The sequence below is a fragment of the Cyphomyrmex costatus genome, unplaced genomic scaffold (genome assembly GCF_001594065.2).
Source record: "Cyphomyrmex costatus isolate MS0001 unplaced genomic scaffold, Ccosl1.0 scaffold30, whole genome shotgun sequence".
Taxonomy (NCBI): domain Eukaryota; kingdom Metazoa; phylum Arthropoda; class Insecta; order Hymenoptera; family Formicidae; genus Cyphomyrmex; species Cyphomyrmex costatus.
In genome coordinates, this window is record NW_017277125.1 from 3,247,291 (window position 1) to 3,266,516 (window position 19,226).

General features: G+C 34.1%; 2 protein-coding genes across 3 annotated transcripts; one reads left to right on the plus strand and one right to left on the minus strand.

Annotated features, from left to right (window-relative positions):
* The first annotated feature begins 612 nt into the window (after window positions 1-612).
* Svil (Supervillin) lies at window positions 613-15,152 on the plus strand. Of its 2 annotated transcripts, XM_018541930.1 has the most exons (24): window positions 613-828; window positions 1,065-1,256; window positions 1,597-1,758; window positions 2,351-2,427; window positions 2,889-3,012; window positions 3,906-4,137; window positions 4,332-5,600; window positions 6,684-7,390; window positions 7,468-8,814; window positions 9,143-9,241; window positions 9,766-9,934; window positions 10,055-10,215; window positions 10,317-10,567; window positions 10,709-10,913; window positions 11,001-11,152; window positions 11,248-11,721; window positions 11,917-12,067; window positions 12,292-12,443; window positions 12,725-12,997; window positions 13,471-13,594; window positions 13,716-13,910; window positions 14,062-14,339; window positions 14,586-14,741; window positions 14,940-15,152. In XM_018541930.1, the coding sequence occupies exons 2-24, from the start codon at window positions 1,067-1,069 to the stop codon at window positions 15,024-15,026; spliced, it is 7,035 nt and encodes a 2,344-aa protein (XP_018397432.1). In that variant the 5' UTR covers window positions 613-828; window positions 1,065-1,066; the 3' UTR covers window positions 15,027-15,152. The 2 variants fall into 2 exon arrangements, with proteins under 2 accessions (XP_018397432.1, XP_018397433.1); XM_018541931.1 differs by lacking the exons at window positions 13,471-13,594; window positions 13,716-13,910; window positions 14,062-14,339; window positions 14,586-14,741; window positions 14,940-15,152 and having other exon boundaries at window positions 12,725-12,818; window positions 12,895-12,991.
* Window positions 15,153-15,938: 786 nt separating this feature from the next.
* Window positions 15,939-17,553, minus strand: Taf12 (TATA-box binding protein associated factor 12). The gene is made up of 4 exons (XM_018541851.1): window positions 17,433-17,553; window positions 16,928-17,354; window positions 16,495-16,687; window positions 15,939-16,169 (listed from the first exon to the last, which is right to left on the minus strand). Exons 2-4 carry the CDS (start codon window positions 17,240-17,242, stop codon window positions 16,042-16,044), a joined length of 636 nt encoding a protein of 211 aa, XP_018397353.1. The 5' UTR covers window positions 17,243-17,354; window positions 17,433-17,553; the 3' UTR covers window positions 15,939-16,041.
* Between the last annotated feature and the right edge of the window lie 1,673 nt (window positions 17,554-19,226).

Consider the following 19,226-nt stretch of genomic DNA (forward strand, 5'->3'; position numbering starts at 1 on the left):
TTTGTATTATTCTAGGACATCCTGTATATCAATAGAATCCGAGGATAATTGAAGAATGATGATATTATCGACAATCGATATAAATTATCAACGTAAATATTTTGATAATACATTTTGATAATATCAAATTCATGATTTTTTTATTATATATATTATATATAAATGCTTCGCACAAATATAAAGTATGCGCATGCATACTTATATCGACCGATTTTAAAGATATCTCTCTGATGATAACTTATCAGTGATTCACGCGACATGTAAATAGTTTATGTCCCAAAGGTGCTAGCAGGTGCTAGTGTCTTAATTCTCAATATGGCGCAGAACATTGTACAATGACACCTCATCACTGATCACAATAGGAAAAGATAGGAAAGGCTGTATCTAGTCATGTATACATGTCACGAACGTATATACATATATACGAGATTCGCATTTTCCTTTAGATCCAGCGAATCAGAGGCGAATATCACAAGCCGACGACTCGACAGTTTTCTTCGTTGAACGCGCCCACTGACACAATCAGTTCACTAGAATGACATCAGTTTCGTGCGGCCGATGTTTTCTTTTACTTATTTAATCGTCATCAATTTTCACTCTCGATGTAAATGATGTAGCCGTCTCTCCTCTCGCGCGAGTTTACTGTACAGTTTGATTACCTCGGGATTTGTATCATTTTATACATAGTACTTATTAAGTAGCTGTGATAACTTAGCCATAAGGAATACGTATCATTTGCTACGTTCTCGATTGTCTGACAGTTTGGGGAAGTATTCGAAAGAGAAGTTATGGCCGCGTTGCAGGACAACTCGTATTAATTTGCATTAAGTAAGTATGCCAAATTGGTGCCTGGTTCATAAAATAACAAAAACTATATTTTGTATGACGAGAGTAATATGATTGCTCTTTTTCAAATTCCATACATACTGTGTCTATTTCGAAACTGATAAAAAATTCCAATATTTTTCTTTACACTGTTATACTAGTTACGTTAAATCTTTATCAGTTAAATAGCTGCCATATAGTCTCCTCAGATTAATTAATAAAGTTTATAATACTTGTAGTAATGGTAGCTGCTGGAGCCACAGTTTTGATGGCAGCTAGCGAGGAGAATTCATCAAATGAATCAGGAAGCGGTACAACACGTTCTATAAACCAAAGTACTGGTTCACGTTGTAGCGAACTACAACGTTGTGGTCAGAGGAACATTGAATCAACAGTTAAAGGAGATGTGGCTACTTGTTCTTTGGGTATTAGTAAGTACTAAGAATTTAGATAGCTTATATGTCATGTTTTGTCATTACTAAAAATCTAAGTACAAAGATAAATATAATATTATATATTGTTTATCTATACATTTGAGTGATATCTTTATGTCACGTTATTACTAATCTAAATACTGTGATAGACATGTTATAATATTGTCTATTATTTATCTGATATTTGAGTGATATCTTTGAAAAAAAATGATAGCTTGATACAATAATATTATGAAATTTGTAAATCTCTTTGATAAATATCATTTGAAATGGATCTTTTATATACTTGGTATCTTAAAGCTTTGAATACAAAATGTAGAATTTACTTCTATTACAGTAGAAAAGAAGCAACGTAGCCTTACAACAGAAAACAATGGTAAAATAGTATCTAAGATAGAGCTAAAGGAGAGCTCTAAAAATTTTGCAACTTGTAAAAATGCTCCAATTCGTGAGACCAAAACTTCTAGATTACGGGCTGCTTCTATAGTATTACCCAATGGTAAGTAAATGTTTTCAACTGTTGTATCTTTTTATATGGTTTTAGTATATGTATATAACATTTTATTGCCACGTATATATAAATGAAAAAATATTTTTTTTATGTCCAAATGTAACAGTTTATGGGAAATAAAATAAACTGTGAAATCCTCTGATATATATATATATATATATATGATGTTTTATTTTAAATAATGACTTAAAATCTCTTGAATAGTGCAGTTTAGAGAAAAATGTTTCAAACAAAAGTTTCATGATGATGAATGTTTCATGTTCTTCTTCGAGGAGGACATAAGATGGTATCATTAGTTTGATCTTGAGTGGTGTTGTCAAGGTCAAGATAAATTGACCCTGCCTTGATCTTGACAATTCAAACCAATGATACCATCTTATGTTCCTCTGAAAGTCACAAAACTTTTGTCAGAAACATTTTTCTTTAGAATGCACTGTTCAATAGATATTTGAGATTGTAATTTAAAATGAGATATACCTAATATGTATATATTTGTTTAATCGCTATATTGTTATGGTACATATATGTTGGATTCATTTGCAGAAGTATACATAAATAAATTGTTTCTTTATACAAACAGATGTAACATTATCATCTAAGAAATTACTTGGATCAGAGATTTCTAACTCTCAGCGGCACAATTCATCATCTAAGCAAGTAAGTGTATTTGTGAAATGTATAAGAAAGGTCAAATACGAGTAAATAATTAGATCATTATTAGAAGTTAATTTATTTTTAAGCATTAACAACAAAGAAAATAAAAATTAGTTTTTCAAATTATATAGGGACGTTTTGACTTCATTTAGTCATCTTCAGTTTAATTAATGAAATAGAAAAGTATATATAATATATATATATATATATATATATATATATTTGTAATTATCATTTTATTTTTTTAAGGAAATATATTTATGTAAATATATAATTATATAGCGAAAAGATTTTAAAGAGATTAACTGTTTTATTTAAAATAAATTAGTCTTTAAGAATTGTTATTAGATTGTATATTATATATTTCTGTATGTATTTATTTATGATATACACTTATCTTTTTTTTATTAATTTCAAGAAATGTTTTAATATAATGTAAAAACATAATGTATATTTGTATACAGAAAAATTCTACATCCCTTGATGTCAGCATGAATTCTGTCAAGGAAAGAGATAAAGGATACAAACGTAAATCTTATTTAAATAGATCACGTCACGTGGAAACAGCACCTGATCGTTCAAATGAAGGTAAAGAATTTAATGAATATAAGAAAAGTTTATTAACCTTTTCGCTCCGGGACTGGTCCATATATGGACCAACAAGAAAAGCGAACGTAATAGATGTTTATAAGGTCAATTTAATGCACTAAATTTAGGAAAAATATTGAAAAAAATCTTGGTTACTTCTTTGACCTTTAAAATTAACTTTGAAGGTCAAACAATGAAAATGCGTATTTGCGGTTGAAAATTGGTGTACTTATGTTTTATGAACCGCTAAATACGATAAAAATACTTTTTTTACTATTTTTATCGTATTTAGCGGTTCATAAAACATAGGTACATCAATTTTCAAGCTCAAATACGCATTTTCATTATTTGACCTTCAAAGTTCAGGGTCAAATATGAATCTGACATTTTTTTCACTATTTTTATTGTAATCAGCACATCAAACATTGAAAAGCGCTCTTAAACCTTCACTTATAATTTTTTACATTAGCCTCAACTTTCTCTCCGGGAGTGGTCCATATATGGACCAGCACTCCGAGTGGCGACTTGTCATAAGATGTTCATTCATTTAAGTTATGAAATTCAGCTAAAATGCGAGGTCAATTTTAAAGGAAAATCCCCGGAGCGAAAAGGTTAATATTAAATTGCAATAACAAAAGGGAGATCAAGTTGTTGAATTGTTCAAGAGAATCTAAAGTATTAAATCACAATATCTTGACGTTCTTTTGTATTTTTTCAAATTTGTATACATCTTCAGCTGTAATGTAAAAATTATGTATCATTAAGATTTTTATTGATATTTCTATTGTTATTGTTAAAGAGAATTTTAAATGAAATAACTATAAAAGTAAATTTAAAACACGCGTTAAATATACTTTCCTCGTTTTAATCTTTCTCAATAATAAAATTTTTAGTCGAATGTAGTGAAAGACACTCCAGAAGGCAATATGTTAAACGAAGTCAGATTCCCGAAACGGTATCGAATCCTACTGATTCCTCCTGTCGTCAAATGGCCAGTCTGCGTAGAAAACATGTTGACTCAAGACCCGGAGCTCAGTATATCACAAAAAATCTTTCTAAAACTTATTCGTCATCTTCTGTTGTGCCTGGCACGAATACAAAGCGCTCGATTGTGCAACACCCTAGGTATGTACAGTAATATATACGCATATAAATAAGAAAAGAGCACAAAAGGCAAATAGATATATTTAGAAAATTCATAGATTTGATTTATGTATGTGCATGCCTTTAATTAATTTTATTTAATAGCATTTTATTAATAAAAGAACAATAATAGAAGAAAACGTAAAATAATAATATAAATGAATTTTACTTCTTAGTGGTGGTATAGGTGATTCAGAGGTTTCACGCAGAGTGGACGAGTTAACGGCGTTAACACGAGCCACTATGGAACGCGTGGAGAGACTCGCGTCTGCAACCACGAGCTGTACTAATCATTCGATTGATAACGTGCATATTGTTCCCGAGAAAATATCAATGTCTCCAAAAAAATGTATCACACCTAGGCATACGCCAGTTTCAATACTCAAACATAAAACCATCGACAGTGAAGGAAGCGATCGGCAAGTATCGTCTGGTAGTTTTCATACACCGTCGCCAGTAACCTTTTCGCCATCTGTCACGGAATCTGTTTCTCACAAGAGACATGGAATTTTGAAGAAACGAAGCAGCTTAGATGAAAGCGAGATATTACGTCGTCGTAGTTGCTCTCCCGATGTTTCATTTGCTGATAACATTTATTCAGAATTTCGACCAATTTTGAAAAATCAAAGGCGTTCCTCGCTAGATGAGATCGTCAAGAGAGATCAGAGCCCTGATCAACAACCTGCCTCTATATTAAAGCGTAAGTCATCTCGGGAAGACGACAGAGAGATTCATCGATTATCATTAGGCTCTCCGGAACCGCAAAGCATCCTGAAACGAAAACTTGCAAGTAGCGTTCGCGCCAATAGCGTCAATCATCACGTAACAATTGCATCAGACGTTGCGAGCACGAATGTGAGTGGAAATACAAGCACGAGCACGAACACAAGCTTTATATCTGAAAGTCTTGAAGGATCTGAAGTGAAACCGATATTGAAGAAAAAATACGGTAAAGAAGAACTAACTGGGAGCGACATTTCATCTCTCGAGCCTCGACCTATACTAAAAAAGAAATCGAGTACTGAGTCAGATGAACTCGAGCATGATAGACCGAAGAAGACTATTTTAAAGTCTTCGCGGAAGAATTCGTACGAGGAAGGTAGTTACGAAACGGAGTCAACTTCTCCAAGGAAATTGTCCGTGTTGAAGAATCGAGGAAACGAGATCGAAAATGTACGACCTATATTGAAACAATCCAGCGGCAGCCGTTATTACGACGATACATGTGATTTAACGGCGGATTCTTTTTTGCGAAAGAGAGCGCAGTCCGTAGGTCATGCGCGATCTACTAACTACGATGACTGTATAGAGTCGATTCGTGTATTAGCCAAACGTAGATCTCTCGAGTCCAGTTCGCCGATCGATGTGTTGCATACTTCGACAACCACTCGACGTTGTTTTACGGCCGACCGACGATCCGATGAAATTTCTTGTACAGCAAATAGGTATGTTTTTTTTTACGAATATATAACTTATATACTTTTCTCCCATATCACAGTTTTTAAAAAAAGAAGCTCTAAAACCTGATCTACAATTGCGTAAACGTAGTTGTAAGTGGTTGTTGTTGTAAGAATTAACCAATCACAGTCGAATATTCTCTTCGTATTCAACTGTGATTAATCAATTCTTACCATTACAACCACTTACAACTACGTTTACGCAATTGTAGATCGGGCTTTAGATTGTAAACTGTGAATTGTCTTAAGTGTAAAGCCCGATCTACAATTGCGTAAACGTAGTTGGTAGTTATAAGAATTGATTAATTACAGTTGAATACGAGGAGAATATTCGACTGTCATTGGTCAATTCTTACAACTACAACCACTTACAACTACGTTTACGCAATTGTAGATCGGGCTTAAGAATACATAATTTATAAATTTTATCTCTTTGTGCATAATATTATTTATATTAATGTAAGAAAGAGCTTTTTGGCTACTTTCCAATTCTCAGAGAAAAACATCTGTTTTGACAACAAAGAAGGAAAAATTTTTTTACTTCTTTTTTAAAATGATATTCTTTAATTATGTAAATGTTAATCACATATAATTTTTCCTTTAAATTTTCATTATATGAACAAGCACTAGATAGATTATTTACTCAAACTCATTTAAAAATGTACTTTAGCTATTTTCTCTACTCTAGCTATGTTTGATTAATCGCCAACACAGATGACGTCTCTGTTTAATTTTCCTTTACATCAGAAAAAGAATTCAGTTAAATTACGCCTATCATATATGAGAAAAAATTTCATTCCATGGTATAACATTAATCTTTTGCAATTGCTGCAGTGATACATGAGTTTAGTGGGGCTTTGATCACGTGCCAAGTTTAATTATAGATCATCTAACGATTCTCAAAGCTACCAAAAATTGGGGATAGTCGTGTGCAACGTATTTATGAATAAACAACTCGGAGAGATTGTCTTGATTTATAAAAAAAAAATATACTATATATACTATTAGCTGAATTTATTGAGCTTATATATTATATAGTACTAGTGTATCATATATATATGCTTTTTACAGCTCTGGTGTAATTAAGAATAAAGAAAGTAAATTACCGTGCCAGGCATCCAGTAAAAAAATCAAACAAGTTACGAATGGTATGGAAGAAAAGAATAAAATAGATTCACATGTACATTTTATGAAGATCGATAGCAATGCGAGTGCAACTCAGACAGTTGACAAGAAAGAAGCGGCAGAAGAACGACAAGATGACCAGAGTGTTTACGAGGATTACACCGCTGTTTGTCGTAGCAACAGTGTATCGAAAATGACACAACATTTTAAAGTTCTGCAAGAAAAGGCAAACGCCGCGGTTGCGGAAAACAGTTCTCAACGGGTACCTCAACAGAAATTATCACACGGCATTCAACGTTATCGCGAACGCAAAATACAGAGCGGCGAGAGATTCAATACCCAACCGGTAACTTTTGAAGAAGTGCGCGAGGCGGTCTTACAGAATCAGCGCAATGTCGCAACTTTGATGAATGCGACCGATAATGAACCTGAACCGTCCAAGCTAAGCTTGGTTGAACGTGTGCGACTCTTTAATCAAAAGATTGCGATTACGGAAACTGCCGCGAAAAACGATACATACCAGGAAAAGTTTATTCAAAGAAGACGACAGTCTACTCGCTATAGAACGCAACCTGTAACATCTGAGGAGGTTCAAGTGGCGTCGCGGATGTCACCATTGAACGTAAATCACAAGATTGAAACATTGGTTGAAGGTACGTATTTTTTGGAGATTATTTGTATATTTGTGCTGGATTATCAAAATTATATGCAACAATGTTCGTTGTTTTAGGTAACTCAAAAGAATGTCGACGATTACTTTATTCGCCACCGCTTGCAATAGCATCTCAGCATGAGGTACCAAAAAGTATTCTAAAGTCATCTGCCGGTTATACGCAAAATCTGTCGCGTGCCAAAAGTCCGGAACTTCGAGGTATGAAATTGATAAAATCCGTGCTTAAGAAAGAATTTGAAGAATCAGAGCAACCAATAATATTGCCGAGTTCTGAGGTGTATCCTCGTTCTATTTTAAAAAGTAATTTTTACTCAAAGCCCATTCAGACAACGAGTGTTGTTGATGCAGCAATATTAAGAAGCGAACGAAGCTTATGTACTGTTGAGAATCAAAATTTCAACAGCGAAACTGCTAAATTTTGCGAGAAATTAGATTGCTTTAATGTAATGACTAATCTTAATATGCAAGATCCTTGCGATGAGATACGAGGAGAAACTGTTTCTAAGCAAGGCGATAATATGGATAACAAAGAAGCCGCAGTGCCTTCCCATAAAACTGCATTATTTCGAAACGAAGAAATCTGTTTGGCTGATGTGAATAATTGCAAAATTGATAAAATATCGAGTAGTGCATTAGAAAGACGCAGCAATGAAAAGCACGACAATTCGTTAAGGGGCAAATCACACCAAATATTGGATGTCGATGATGATAATAACGAAGGTGACAATAAGGACGATGAAAACGACAACGAGAACAACGAAAAGGATGTCGATCGACGAAATGAAGAAAAGTTGGCGGTGAAGATTGAGCAAAACGACGATGACAACGACAACGATAATGACAACGACGGTCACAAGCTACACAATATTATTGTTAAAGAAAAGTTGTCTAGTGTCACACAATGTTCTATTAATTCATTGGCCAAAAGTATTAGTCAACACTCTCTTAATGACGAGAGATGGAAACAGCAACGTGGTTTGCCATTGCCAGGACTGTGTCGCAGTGCAACACAGGTGATAGCGTCGATAGAAACGAGCGAGACCCCGAGCGTGAGTATTGCGGACCGGTTGGCCGCGTTACGTCATAGCGGTAACACGAACTGGAAACGACGTGTGGTTGGTGTTAGAGTTGACGAATCATGCGACAACTCGTCACTCAATTTGGAGGAAAGTACAATCAAGTCGGGCGTGCTGGCCAACTGCATCGAGAAATTGGAATCTGCTGCAGAAAGTTGGAAGAATAGAATTGTAGAACCTGATGCAGTTAACTTTACTGTTGCTGGCAAAATGAAAGCTCCACTGAAAGATGTCAGTTCGCCATTCCTCACGGAAGCTACGGCGAACGTTTCAAACCAGAAGAAGAAAGTCCCGCGCCCGCAGTGGTTTAAAATAAGGAAAGATAAAGGTGAGTCTTTTTACATTTGATCAAAATGGAATTTTATAAGACATTTTATAAGACAAAGATTTACTATTTTCTAGAATCTGTCAAAGATAGTAGATCGTGTTTTAAATGTTTAGTGACATAATCTTAAATATTGAAGCGTTTAAAAAATATTTCAAAGGTGTTATATTTTCTTTATTAAACAAATCTCAAAAATGCTTTTGCATTGCTCAAGTAAATGTATGATATTTTTCATACATTTACTGTCCAAGAGCATTTTTGAGAGTTGTTTAATAAAGAGTTATCAAAATATTTAATTTCTGCTTTGTTATAAAAGTTAGCATTTTTTCAGAGTATAATAATGATGCAGTATCCATCCCTACCAGTCCAAGCAAAGATTTATTTTCTACCAAGCGCACAAATTTTTCTGAATCGATTAGCAGTGAGAGCGGTTAGTAGTTAAAATTGTATACTTCATAATGTACTTTTCATTTTGCTGATTGTCTGTGCTGTCCCAAAAAGGGTGCTGATAGAAGAATATATAGAAATTTTCTGCAAATTGTAATAGTTGCGTTCGGTTCGAACACTCAGCGTTTTTATTTTTGTTTTATGTTTATAACGATAAAGACAAAATGATGATTGTATCATTTGAATCGAACATGGTCCGTGTTCAGAATGCGTCTTTTATTGATAAAAGCGCGCTTTTATTTCTGAAATTCTATAGTATAACGTAAATTATAGCATGTTAGAACGCTAACATCGTTATAAACGCGTTCTGAATACAGGCTAATATCTTTCTTTAGTTTTAATAAAATTACATTTGCCATTATGTGCTATATAACATATAAGTTTCTGAGACATTTCGTGGTAAGGTCGCAATAGCGATCTCCAACTAAACAGCGCAAACGCAAAACTTTTTATTTTAATTACGAAAGATGATTTATTTTAGTGAAAGTGGTTTATTATAATTTGTAGATGAAGAAAGTAAAACGGAGCACGTCTTGTCGCCAAGTGTTTCAGTACCTAAAATAGACGATGAAACGTTTACCTCTTTCTTTAGCGGTGTGTCGCTGAAAAAGTGTGAAACCGAGTGTCTTGACTTAGATGAAAGTGACTTCGATTCAATTACACCACATTCTGAATTGTAAATTTTTGCTTTTACTATTATAATTGTATAAAAATGAAAAAAAGGAAATAGAAAGAAATTGATTCAGACTTTTCAAAATAGTTGTACGCTATAATTTAAATCAATTCTTTTTGACAGATTAGTACAAAAGCGGAACATACAAATGCAACGTCGACGAGCCACGTCAAGAAATCCTCTTAAAGTTCTCGCGGCACGCACTGATTTGAGATCGGAATACACCGAAATTCGTACGAATATACTCTACGAACGTACGACAAAGAACTTTAATATGAGAAAACGTAAGTATAATCCTGGATTCTCTGTCATATCTTGTATTAAAATTTTGATAATCTTGATCTTTTTTATTCTCATTTTAAATTATAATTAAAATTATCTATAGATATTTCAGATTCCAAAAGCTCGTCTTTTGCCGTCGAGGCGCTCGCCGGATTGGCTTCTACTGAAGATTTTAGTACAGTGACTCTGAGAAATGTGTCGGAAACAAGTGTGTCCACAAACAAGTTGCAACCATATAAAGATATAATGTTGATATTGGTTAAGGGAAGACGTCACGTTCAAGTTAAATTAGTCGAACCTGTCGTCGGGAGTATCAATAATGGTGATAGTTATATACTGGTGACAAAATCGGAGGTAATGATAATAATAAGTACAGTATAATAGAACGTATAATATACATTAGTTGATATAAAACATTATTCATATGCTTATTCTTTACTATTCTTTCTGTTTTTACTAATTATATATTAACAAAACTGACTTAATGAATTGCAGGTTTTTAACTATATAGGAAAATATAGTAATATTATCGAGAAAACTCGTGCCGCTGAGATCGCATTGAGTATTCAACAACGCAAGGATCTAGGCTGTCAAGCGGTTGAAGTAATCACTATAAACGATGATAAACTGACTTGCTCGAGGAACCAAGTTCTTAAATTTTGGAGTTATCTTGGTGTAGTCGATATTGAAAGATTAAATAGTACATTCTTTTTTTTATTTTTGTGTTCCATGCGACATTCTCTTTGTACATATATAAATGATGTATCATAAAATAATATTGTTACAGTTATCGAAGCTGGTCATCCTGACGAAGATGAATTGTATGAATCTGCCATTATCGATACAAATATGGTATATGAATTGAAAGATGAACAATTAGTGTTGTATGAAAAATTCTGGGGTACGCTGCCAAAGATAGAAATGCTCAATAAGAACAAGGTAATGTTTAGTGGATTTCTAATCCTAAAAATATATTCGACGTATATAATACGAATAATACGTAATTTGACATTGATGATAATTTCTCTTTAAAGATTCTAGTGTTCGATTTTGGCACCGAGATGTATATTTGGAGTGGCAAAGGAATTTCGACGGACAAGAAGAAACTCGCTACACAGTTGGCTACAGAAATGTGGAACAATGGATATGATTATAGCGAGTGTACCGTTTGTCCTATTAACGCTACCCGTATGATTGGTAATCGGAATAGTGACTTTTGTACGAGTCCGTCCGCAAAATTCGCCAAAAGCAGACCTGAATGGTGTTTACTTGCTAAATTGACGCAACACGTCGAAACGATATTATTCCGTGAGAAATTCCTCGACTGGCCTAATGTCACCGGTGTGGTAAAGACGCGAGGCCGAAATAATAATGCGCGACAAATCGACAGTGCTATAACTGTACATCCGGATGAAAACGACGATATGTGGCTACCAAATTCTTCTCCAGTCGATTTTATTCTAGAAGGCTGTCACTTGGGCAGAGGCATTGGTTGTTATGACAATGAAGTAATTTCTTTTTTAGCAAAAAGTATTTGTTTAATATATTAATAAAAACGAGATATATTAATTTCAAAATAATTATATTTATCAAATTACAACTATTGTTTTTAATTAATTTTCATCCAGAAGAAAATAACTCTTTTACAATAAGTGTCCGCGACAGACATATCTAATCGATAATTTTGCTCGATTTGATTTTAGTTGAAGAAAGAATATGTCGTTACAACAACGAGCATTATGGTGTGGCATATCGATGAATTCTCACATACTCTTTTAGATGGATCATCTGTTGGTCAATTTTATTCTGGTGATAGTTATATTATTCAGTGGACGTATTCCGTCACAATTACTGGTAAGCTGTTTATTGACCAATTTTCGTGAAATAAAAATTTCTCTCAAAAACTTTTATAATTGTACATTTTTGAATTTTTGAAAAATAAATGTAATATTTTTAGGCATTAGTTTTGTATAATTGTTACGTGATCTTTATTTTTTAAGAATATGAATTTAAGATAATTTATGAATAACTTTTTAACTATGTAATTGTTTTTACAAATTTATTTATTATGCTTTTAGGTAGAGAACTCAGTGGTTTACCATCTAAACACTCGGCAAAAGGTCGCGATAGATCTGTATACTTTATTTGGCAAGGTCGAAATGCATCTTTGAATGAACGAGGGGCCGCGGCATTATTAACCATCGAATTAGACAGCAATCGAGGTCCTCAGGTGAGGACAGTAATGTATAATCAAATTTGCTGATATAGTTATTTTCTTTATGTTTCGAATTTATCTTAGTGTATTTAATTATTATATCCGCGAATATTGGCTATATTATTATATAATGTTATTTGTTAATAGTAATTTTATTCCAGTTAAACAATTTTTTTTCTAAAATTGTCTAATTGGAAAAAATTTCCTACTTAATGTGTGTCCACTAAAAGTAAAATATTGGACAAAATACCAAGAAATATATTTTATTACATATATATATATATATATATTTGCAGGTTCATGTTGTTCAAGGACACGAACCAGCTGTGTTTTTAAATTTATTCTCTGGAAGGATGGTGGTGCACAGTGGCAAGAAATCTGAGAAAAAAAGTGAGAAACGATGGAGGTTGTATATTTGCCGAGGAACTTTAGAGAATGAGACATTTCTGATTGAAATCCCTTGTAGTACTCGACAATTAAGAAGTAGAAGTTCCTTCATATTACTAAATACCGAAAGTGCAAAACTATATATCTGGCATGGAAGCAATTCGTTGCCTCATATTAGAGAAGTATATTTCCTACAAATTTGTATAATATATATATAATTAAATATACGTATTACATATAATTTAATTTGTACAGCCAATAAATATGTATAGTCGGTCACGGAAAAGTTGCAACACTTTTGGATTTCGGAACTCAGTCTTGCTCGTTCCGAGAGCGGTTGAACGTAAATGGTTAGATCCATAAATAAGAATCAATCACTCGGTGAGCAAGCTGCATTCTGAAACCCAAATGAATCGATTAATCGAGCAATCTAAAAAACATTTTAATATAAAATTATTTCAAAATATGTTATTCTCATCTATTGCTTAATGGAGTAATCATAATTTTCTTGTAATTTTTTTCTTATTTCTTTTTTCATCTTAATTGTTTTCTTTCCTTATTTATCTATTTTCTATTTATCTCTTTTTATCATCTCTGTATTTCTTTATTTCGTTTGTTTCTTTAACTCATTGTTTCTTCTATTTTTTTTTTATAGAATGCGATAAAAGCTGCAAATAAATTGAAAGAAAATCGACCTGCAGAAGTTGGATTATCGAATAAAAATAATATAGAAATGTGTGAAGTTCAAGAAGGTACGGAACCTGAGGAATTTAGTAATGGTGAGTAAAGCTTAATAAAATGTTAATATTTAAGCTGAATATAAGATGTATACATATTCTCTTAAATTTATTCTATTGTGTATTATCACAAAAAAGTTGAGATTGTACTTTGCATTTTTAGCATTAGGTGGCATAAATAAAAAATTGTATTGGTCATTAGAAACAGCTGAAATACAAGATCATACCCCAAAGCTTTATCATTTAACTAGTGTTTCTAAAAAATTTCGCGCAACAGAAATACTTTGCCCATATCGTGCAGACCTGACAACACCGTTCCCTTTTTCACAAGATGATTTGTATCAAGCAAATCAACCAGGTAACAATGCTTTTGAGAAGTGCATTATATTTTTATTTAATCGTTATTTTAATCGGTTTTTCTTGAGAAAACTTTTTATGAGAAGTTTTAGAAAAATTATGTATACGTATTATATGGTAAGCACTTTAATTGACCTTTGTATAACTTTTAGCTTTATTTTTATTGGATGACAAGAATGTGATTTGGATTTGGCAAGGATGGTGGCCTGATAGTGGAACGGAAGATCAATCTGGAAGTAAAACTGTCCGATGGCAGGCTGAGAGAAGAGCAGCCATGAAGATAGCAATACGATATTGGCAAGAGACTCGAAACGCACAAACAACGAATCTTCCAATATATTTAATATGGGCTGGTTTAGAACCGTTGCAATTTACAAATCTTTTTCCGGAATGGACATATCGGGATGACGTCGCTGAATTAAATATAGAGGTACATTTGAAAAAGACATCTTATTTTCTTTACTGTTTAAATCTTATACTTTTTATATGTAATATATTATTAATAGAAAAAAAAAGATCTAATTTAAAAATAATAATTGTCCTCCCCCTTTACTTATATTTTAAATAAATATAAGAATTCTGTTTGATGCATCTTGATTATGAATGATTTTCATCAATTTCAATAAAATTTCAATATGTATACAATATAATGTGTATTTATTAAATATATTACTAGGATGGTCGAAATTCAGGAGAAGTATTGACTGCGGAAAATGAATTAGCTCGTCTAACACAAAGTACATATCCTCCTGCTCAGCTGTTACAAAGACCTTTACCTGACGGAGTCGATCCAACATGCCTAGAATTGTATTTATCTCAACAACATTTTCAAGTTAGTATTACAATTGATTAATAACAGTTAAATATAATCGACGAATAATCTACGAATATATAGATTAGATGTCGGACAGAATGTTTTTAACACATACACGCGCGCTCACGCGCCGGCTAAACTGCATAAATTCCGAACTAATTATATTGCCCGTAACATACATATATGTATATATATGTGATATGTTGTGATTTATAGGAGTTGCTTGGAATGAGCAAGGAAGAATTTCAACAGCTTCCAGTTTGGAAACAAGTGAATCTCAAAAAAGATATAGGATTGTTCTGATGGATCGTTTTAAGTGCGATTAGCAGTAGCTGCCCTTGCAAAAATGTTCGAATTTTTATTAACTGTTTCACAATATTTATAAATCGAGAATCAGAAGATATGGTCTCAACTTCTAAGCGTATTTTTCTCGGAACTTTTCGTGTATAGATAATGAAACATTTCGAGAAACATTTTGAGAATTGATGAATATATTATAGACGATATATCTATTATAATGGAAAATTTAAAAAATCATTGCGATCTGAAAATATATTCAGTACTGTTTGAATTATAACGCATATATATAATGGTATATAGGCGTATGTGTGAACACAGATTATATATTTTTAATACGTGCTACATGTGAAATCTGCTTGCAAATGTTTTCTTTATAATATATTTGTATGATGTTTATATATTGCGAGTGAATGATCGCTGTTTTCGCCTTATTCGTGTAACATCTGTATAAGACGGTTTCTATATAATTTACAATATATTCTCTGCATTTTTAATAGTATTATGCAAAAAACGTATATTTCAATTTTTTTTTGTCCTCCTAAGGGTTGTACTAGCAAAACAAATACTTCGTCACATATGAATATATAAAAAAGTAACACGCTAGACGTTATTCAATTTCAAAAGAGAAACAGTGCAGAAAAAGTTGATAACCCAGAGTTGATTTTTCAGTTTTGAATATTGTCATGTAATTTTCTTCACATATATATGTACATTAAAAAAAATAGAATCGTTAGTTATTTACATGTATTGAAAACATTTTGTGGTAGTCGTTTATACATACAGAAATATTTATAGCATAAATTTGAAGAAATTTATAGTTTTTACACCTAATCTATTTTTATTATAGTAAAATAATCTATATTATAGTATCTATATTATAGTAAAATTATATTTAAAAACAAGAGATAATTGGTGTATGTGTGAAAAGAAAAAGTTATATACAAGATGAAGATTTTTGTTACAAGACATTATATAATACAAGTTTTTAATTTTCAAAACTGACTAATTCACAAAAGAATTAATATTTCTTGATAGACTTTCGTATGAGCGCCAATCTTTGTTTATGTGCTTCGGTGATGGTAGATCGCTTATATGGACGTACTTCATCTGTACCAAAACCAGGAATCCACATATTCCAATTTCTTCCTAAAAATTAAAATACCATAAATAGCATACACGTTTATATTTTTTTTGCATAATTTATCACATAAACAAAACTTTTTCAAGTTGCATTTGCAAAGCTTTATAATACTGGAAATTTGCTTGGTCTAATATATAAAATATATACACAAGCAACATTCTCCACTTCTTAACTTTAAATTTGGATCAAGTTTAATATTTTAAAAGTTTTTCAGAGTAGATAAAATAACAAGTCTTCTGCTATAACTTATATATAGAAAAAATTTATTTTTAATAGATTAATCTTTTTCTAATATAAATGAGAAAAATTATAGCTATCAGCATAACTCACCTAAATGTAACTGTACATCTTTAACTTCCACTGTGTTTGCATGACGGTGTTTAGCTAATAGACAAGCTGCATTTACCGTTGTTTCCACAAAGTCATCTGCTAATTGTAAAAGCATCTCTTCTACCTCTTCATCCAATTGTTCAGTGGGATCTACTTCTCTCACCAAATCTTGTAACCTTGTTTTTGTTAAAAACTAAAATAAAGGAGTAGGTAGTACCTATGTTATGTCAATGGAGAAAAATTTGATCAAAGAATACTTGTGATAAAAGAAGAGAGATGGCGAATTACATCATGTAGATTGTAGAACAAAGAACTTGTATATAGACTTGGTACAATGTTATATTTGTAATGAAAAAGGTACTTTAAGCCTATCATATACGGTAGATCGCTTGAGTAACTCTACTCAAGATTTATTTTCTCACTGATTACATACCTGTGGAAAATCGCTAAAAGAACTTGAAGTGGATGACTGCTGCACCGGTTTCGGAGGTTGGGGAACGAATTGAGTCTGTTGAGATTGCGTTTGTGACTGTACAGTTGTTGTAGTGCTGCTCTGCACATTAGACAGAACAGATGACGTTTGATTATTAGGTCCCACGGACGGTAGAGATCCAAGCACCGGCGTCATTTCCGAGCCCGTCGTAGTCGCCGTCGTTGTCTGAACACCCTGGGCGGTCTGAACGCTCTGAGCGTTCTGAACGGTTTGGACGCCCTGGGCAGTCTGGACAATGGCACTTTGTTGCGACATTACGAAAAGCGATGCAAGATCGTCGATATTCCTTCGAAGTTGATATATTTGTGCACTCCCGTTGCCACCTCGATTCCAAGAAAACAACTTTTATCGCATCCTCGGTGCGTTACTGTGTTATATGGACGTGAAAAAAGAATTACAACATAATAATTGTAATGTCGAAAATAAAATCACAATGATAGGATACCAGTTAGATGGCAGTCAAATAAATACTGCTAAATATCAATAAACTCGATGAAGCAGAACATTAAAGGATGTGGGAACTCGCATTACGAGGTTATTTGTTTTCTGTGATTGAACTAGTGTGCACTTTTATGCACTTTTGTGCGAACGTTATGTTATGCAGAGGGTTTCTCTCTGGCAGTACACTACCGCTAGCACATCCGTTTTCGGTTTGGGAACTACATGGCTACGTCCATTTTCTGACCCTGTCGATGAAATCATACCACAGCAACGCGAGAACCGTGTACGTGTGACATCAGTGACGTTACCGAAGGAGTTTCGGTCTCTTTCGTGCAGTTTCCGAGAGCGTACGGTGTCGGGTGTGTCGACTGTCGAGCTGTCCCCGGAGCCGGAGCCACTCCGGAGTCATTCTGACCTGCGTAGTCCCAGGTGGTCCCAGGTAGTGCTGGCGAGTGGCTAGCGAATGTTATTAGTATAACTGGCAAGTGTTAGTTAGCACTGGTCGGTGTTTATTAACGTCACGCTCGCAAGCAGAGTCGATCGCGATCGGTTCGGTGGTGCCGCCGGATCGTAATATGTCATACCGTTGCGTGTATCACGGAGGATCAGTCGCGGGTGTGCTTGCGACTTTGTGAGAGAAAGAGAGAAAGAGAGAGAGAGAGAGAGAGTGTGTGTGTCGCTCGTTTCGTCGTCCGTACTAATCGATGCTGCAGCGCGTCCGTATTGCGTCAGACTTGGAGGTCTTCCATCGAGATTTCGCAGCACGATTATGATGTAGACATACTCCTCGAGACGCACTAGGCGAGCCTCGGGAAACGTTCGGAACGGACATTTGCTCGTGCGTAAGTACGTCATGCGTCGCCGATAGACGCGCTTGTTCTCTTTCTCTTCTCTTTTTCCCACCTATCCCCGGCCCGGCTCCGGTGCATCGTGGTGCATCTTTTGCTCTCGCGACGCGGCAACCGCGTGGTCCTCTTCTTCATTCTCGCAACGTACCGTCAGATCTTGACGTTTTAAACATAAGTATTTTTTTTGGCATGAGTGAGTACACTGCACGAGAGTGCCATGATCAGCATCAATCGGCGCGACTGGTTATGCCGCGCACGCTTCTGCTAATTCTACAATGTGCTCTTTGTTTTCTGTTTCTTGCCGTTTGTTCTCTTGCCTTTTGGCCGAAAAGGGGCAAGAGTCGGCGAGAGACAAAACAGCAAGAAACAGGAAACAAAGAGCACGTTGTAGAATTATCATTGAAGAAGTACGAGAGAGTAGCCACGAAGAGTAATAATTCTCATCACTCGCTGCCGCTCCCGCTCAGCACCTTGTATTCTTGGCTACTCCTGGCAGCTCTCTCCGTCCTTATTTCTTTTTACTTGTAAGCCGATTACGGCCGCGATGATAAAGTTACATTGATTTTCTGTCTCGTCTCGGCGAGCATCGCGTTGAAATGCTCGTGACGTGTCCCGAGACCGGACGTCTCGTTGCAAATTATGAATAGATAAAGACATCTTTTTATTTAAATTACTTACAGATGGCAGTTTATCTTGATGTTAACAAAAAGGCGCACGTTGTTTACTTGCGATGTAAAAAAATACGCGGGAGATATTACACTAAAGATATTACACGTGACGAGAGTTACGTTGAATGTACCGCGCATATCCACTATCCATACACCTATTTCGCCAAGCTCCAAGTATAGAAGCACTTAGCTGGGAAGAAATGTGGCTGGAACGAATAGATTCGATAGAATCAAATGGCAGAAAAGAGAGAGAGAGAGAGAGAGAGATGGGTGGCGCTATCA

Bases quoted from the DNA above. Each gene is read 5' to 3' on its own strand.
- Svil (XM_018541930.1), top strand. From the start codon at position 1,067: ATGGTAGCTGCTGGAGCCACAGTTTTGATGGCAGCTAGCGAGGAGAAT. The intron at 7,391-7,467 runs GTACGTATTTTT...TCGTTGTTTTAG, and splicing joins GATTGAAACATTGGTTGAAG to GTAACTCAAAAGAATGTCGA. The intron at 14,742-14,939 runs GTTAGTATTACA...TGTGATTTATAG, and splicing joins TATCTCAACAACATTTTCAA to GAGTTGCTTGGAATGAGCAA.
- Taf12 (XM_018541851.1), bottom strand. From the start codon at position 17,242: ATGTCGCAACAAAGTGCCATTGTCCAGACTGCCCAGGGCGTCCAAACC. The intron at 16,688-16,927 runs GTATGTAATCAG...CCTTTATTTTAG, and splicing joins CTTTTAGCGATTTTCCACAG to TTTTTAACAAAAACAAGGTT. The intron at 16,170-16,494 runs GTGAGTTATGCT...TTTAATTTTTAG, and splicing joins AGATGTACAGTTACATTTAG to GAAGAAATTGGAATATGTGG.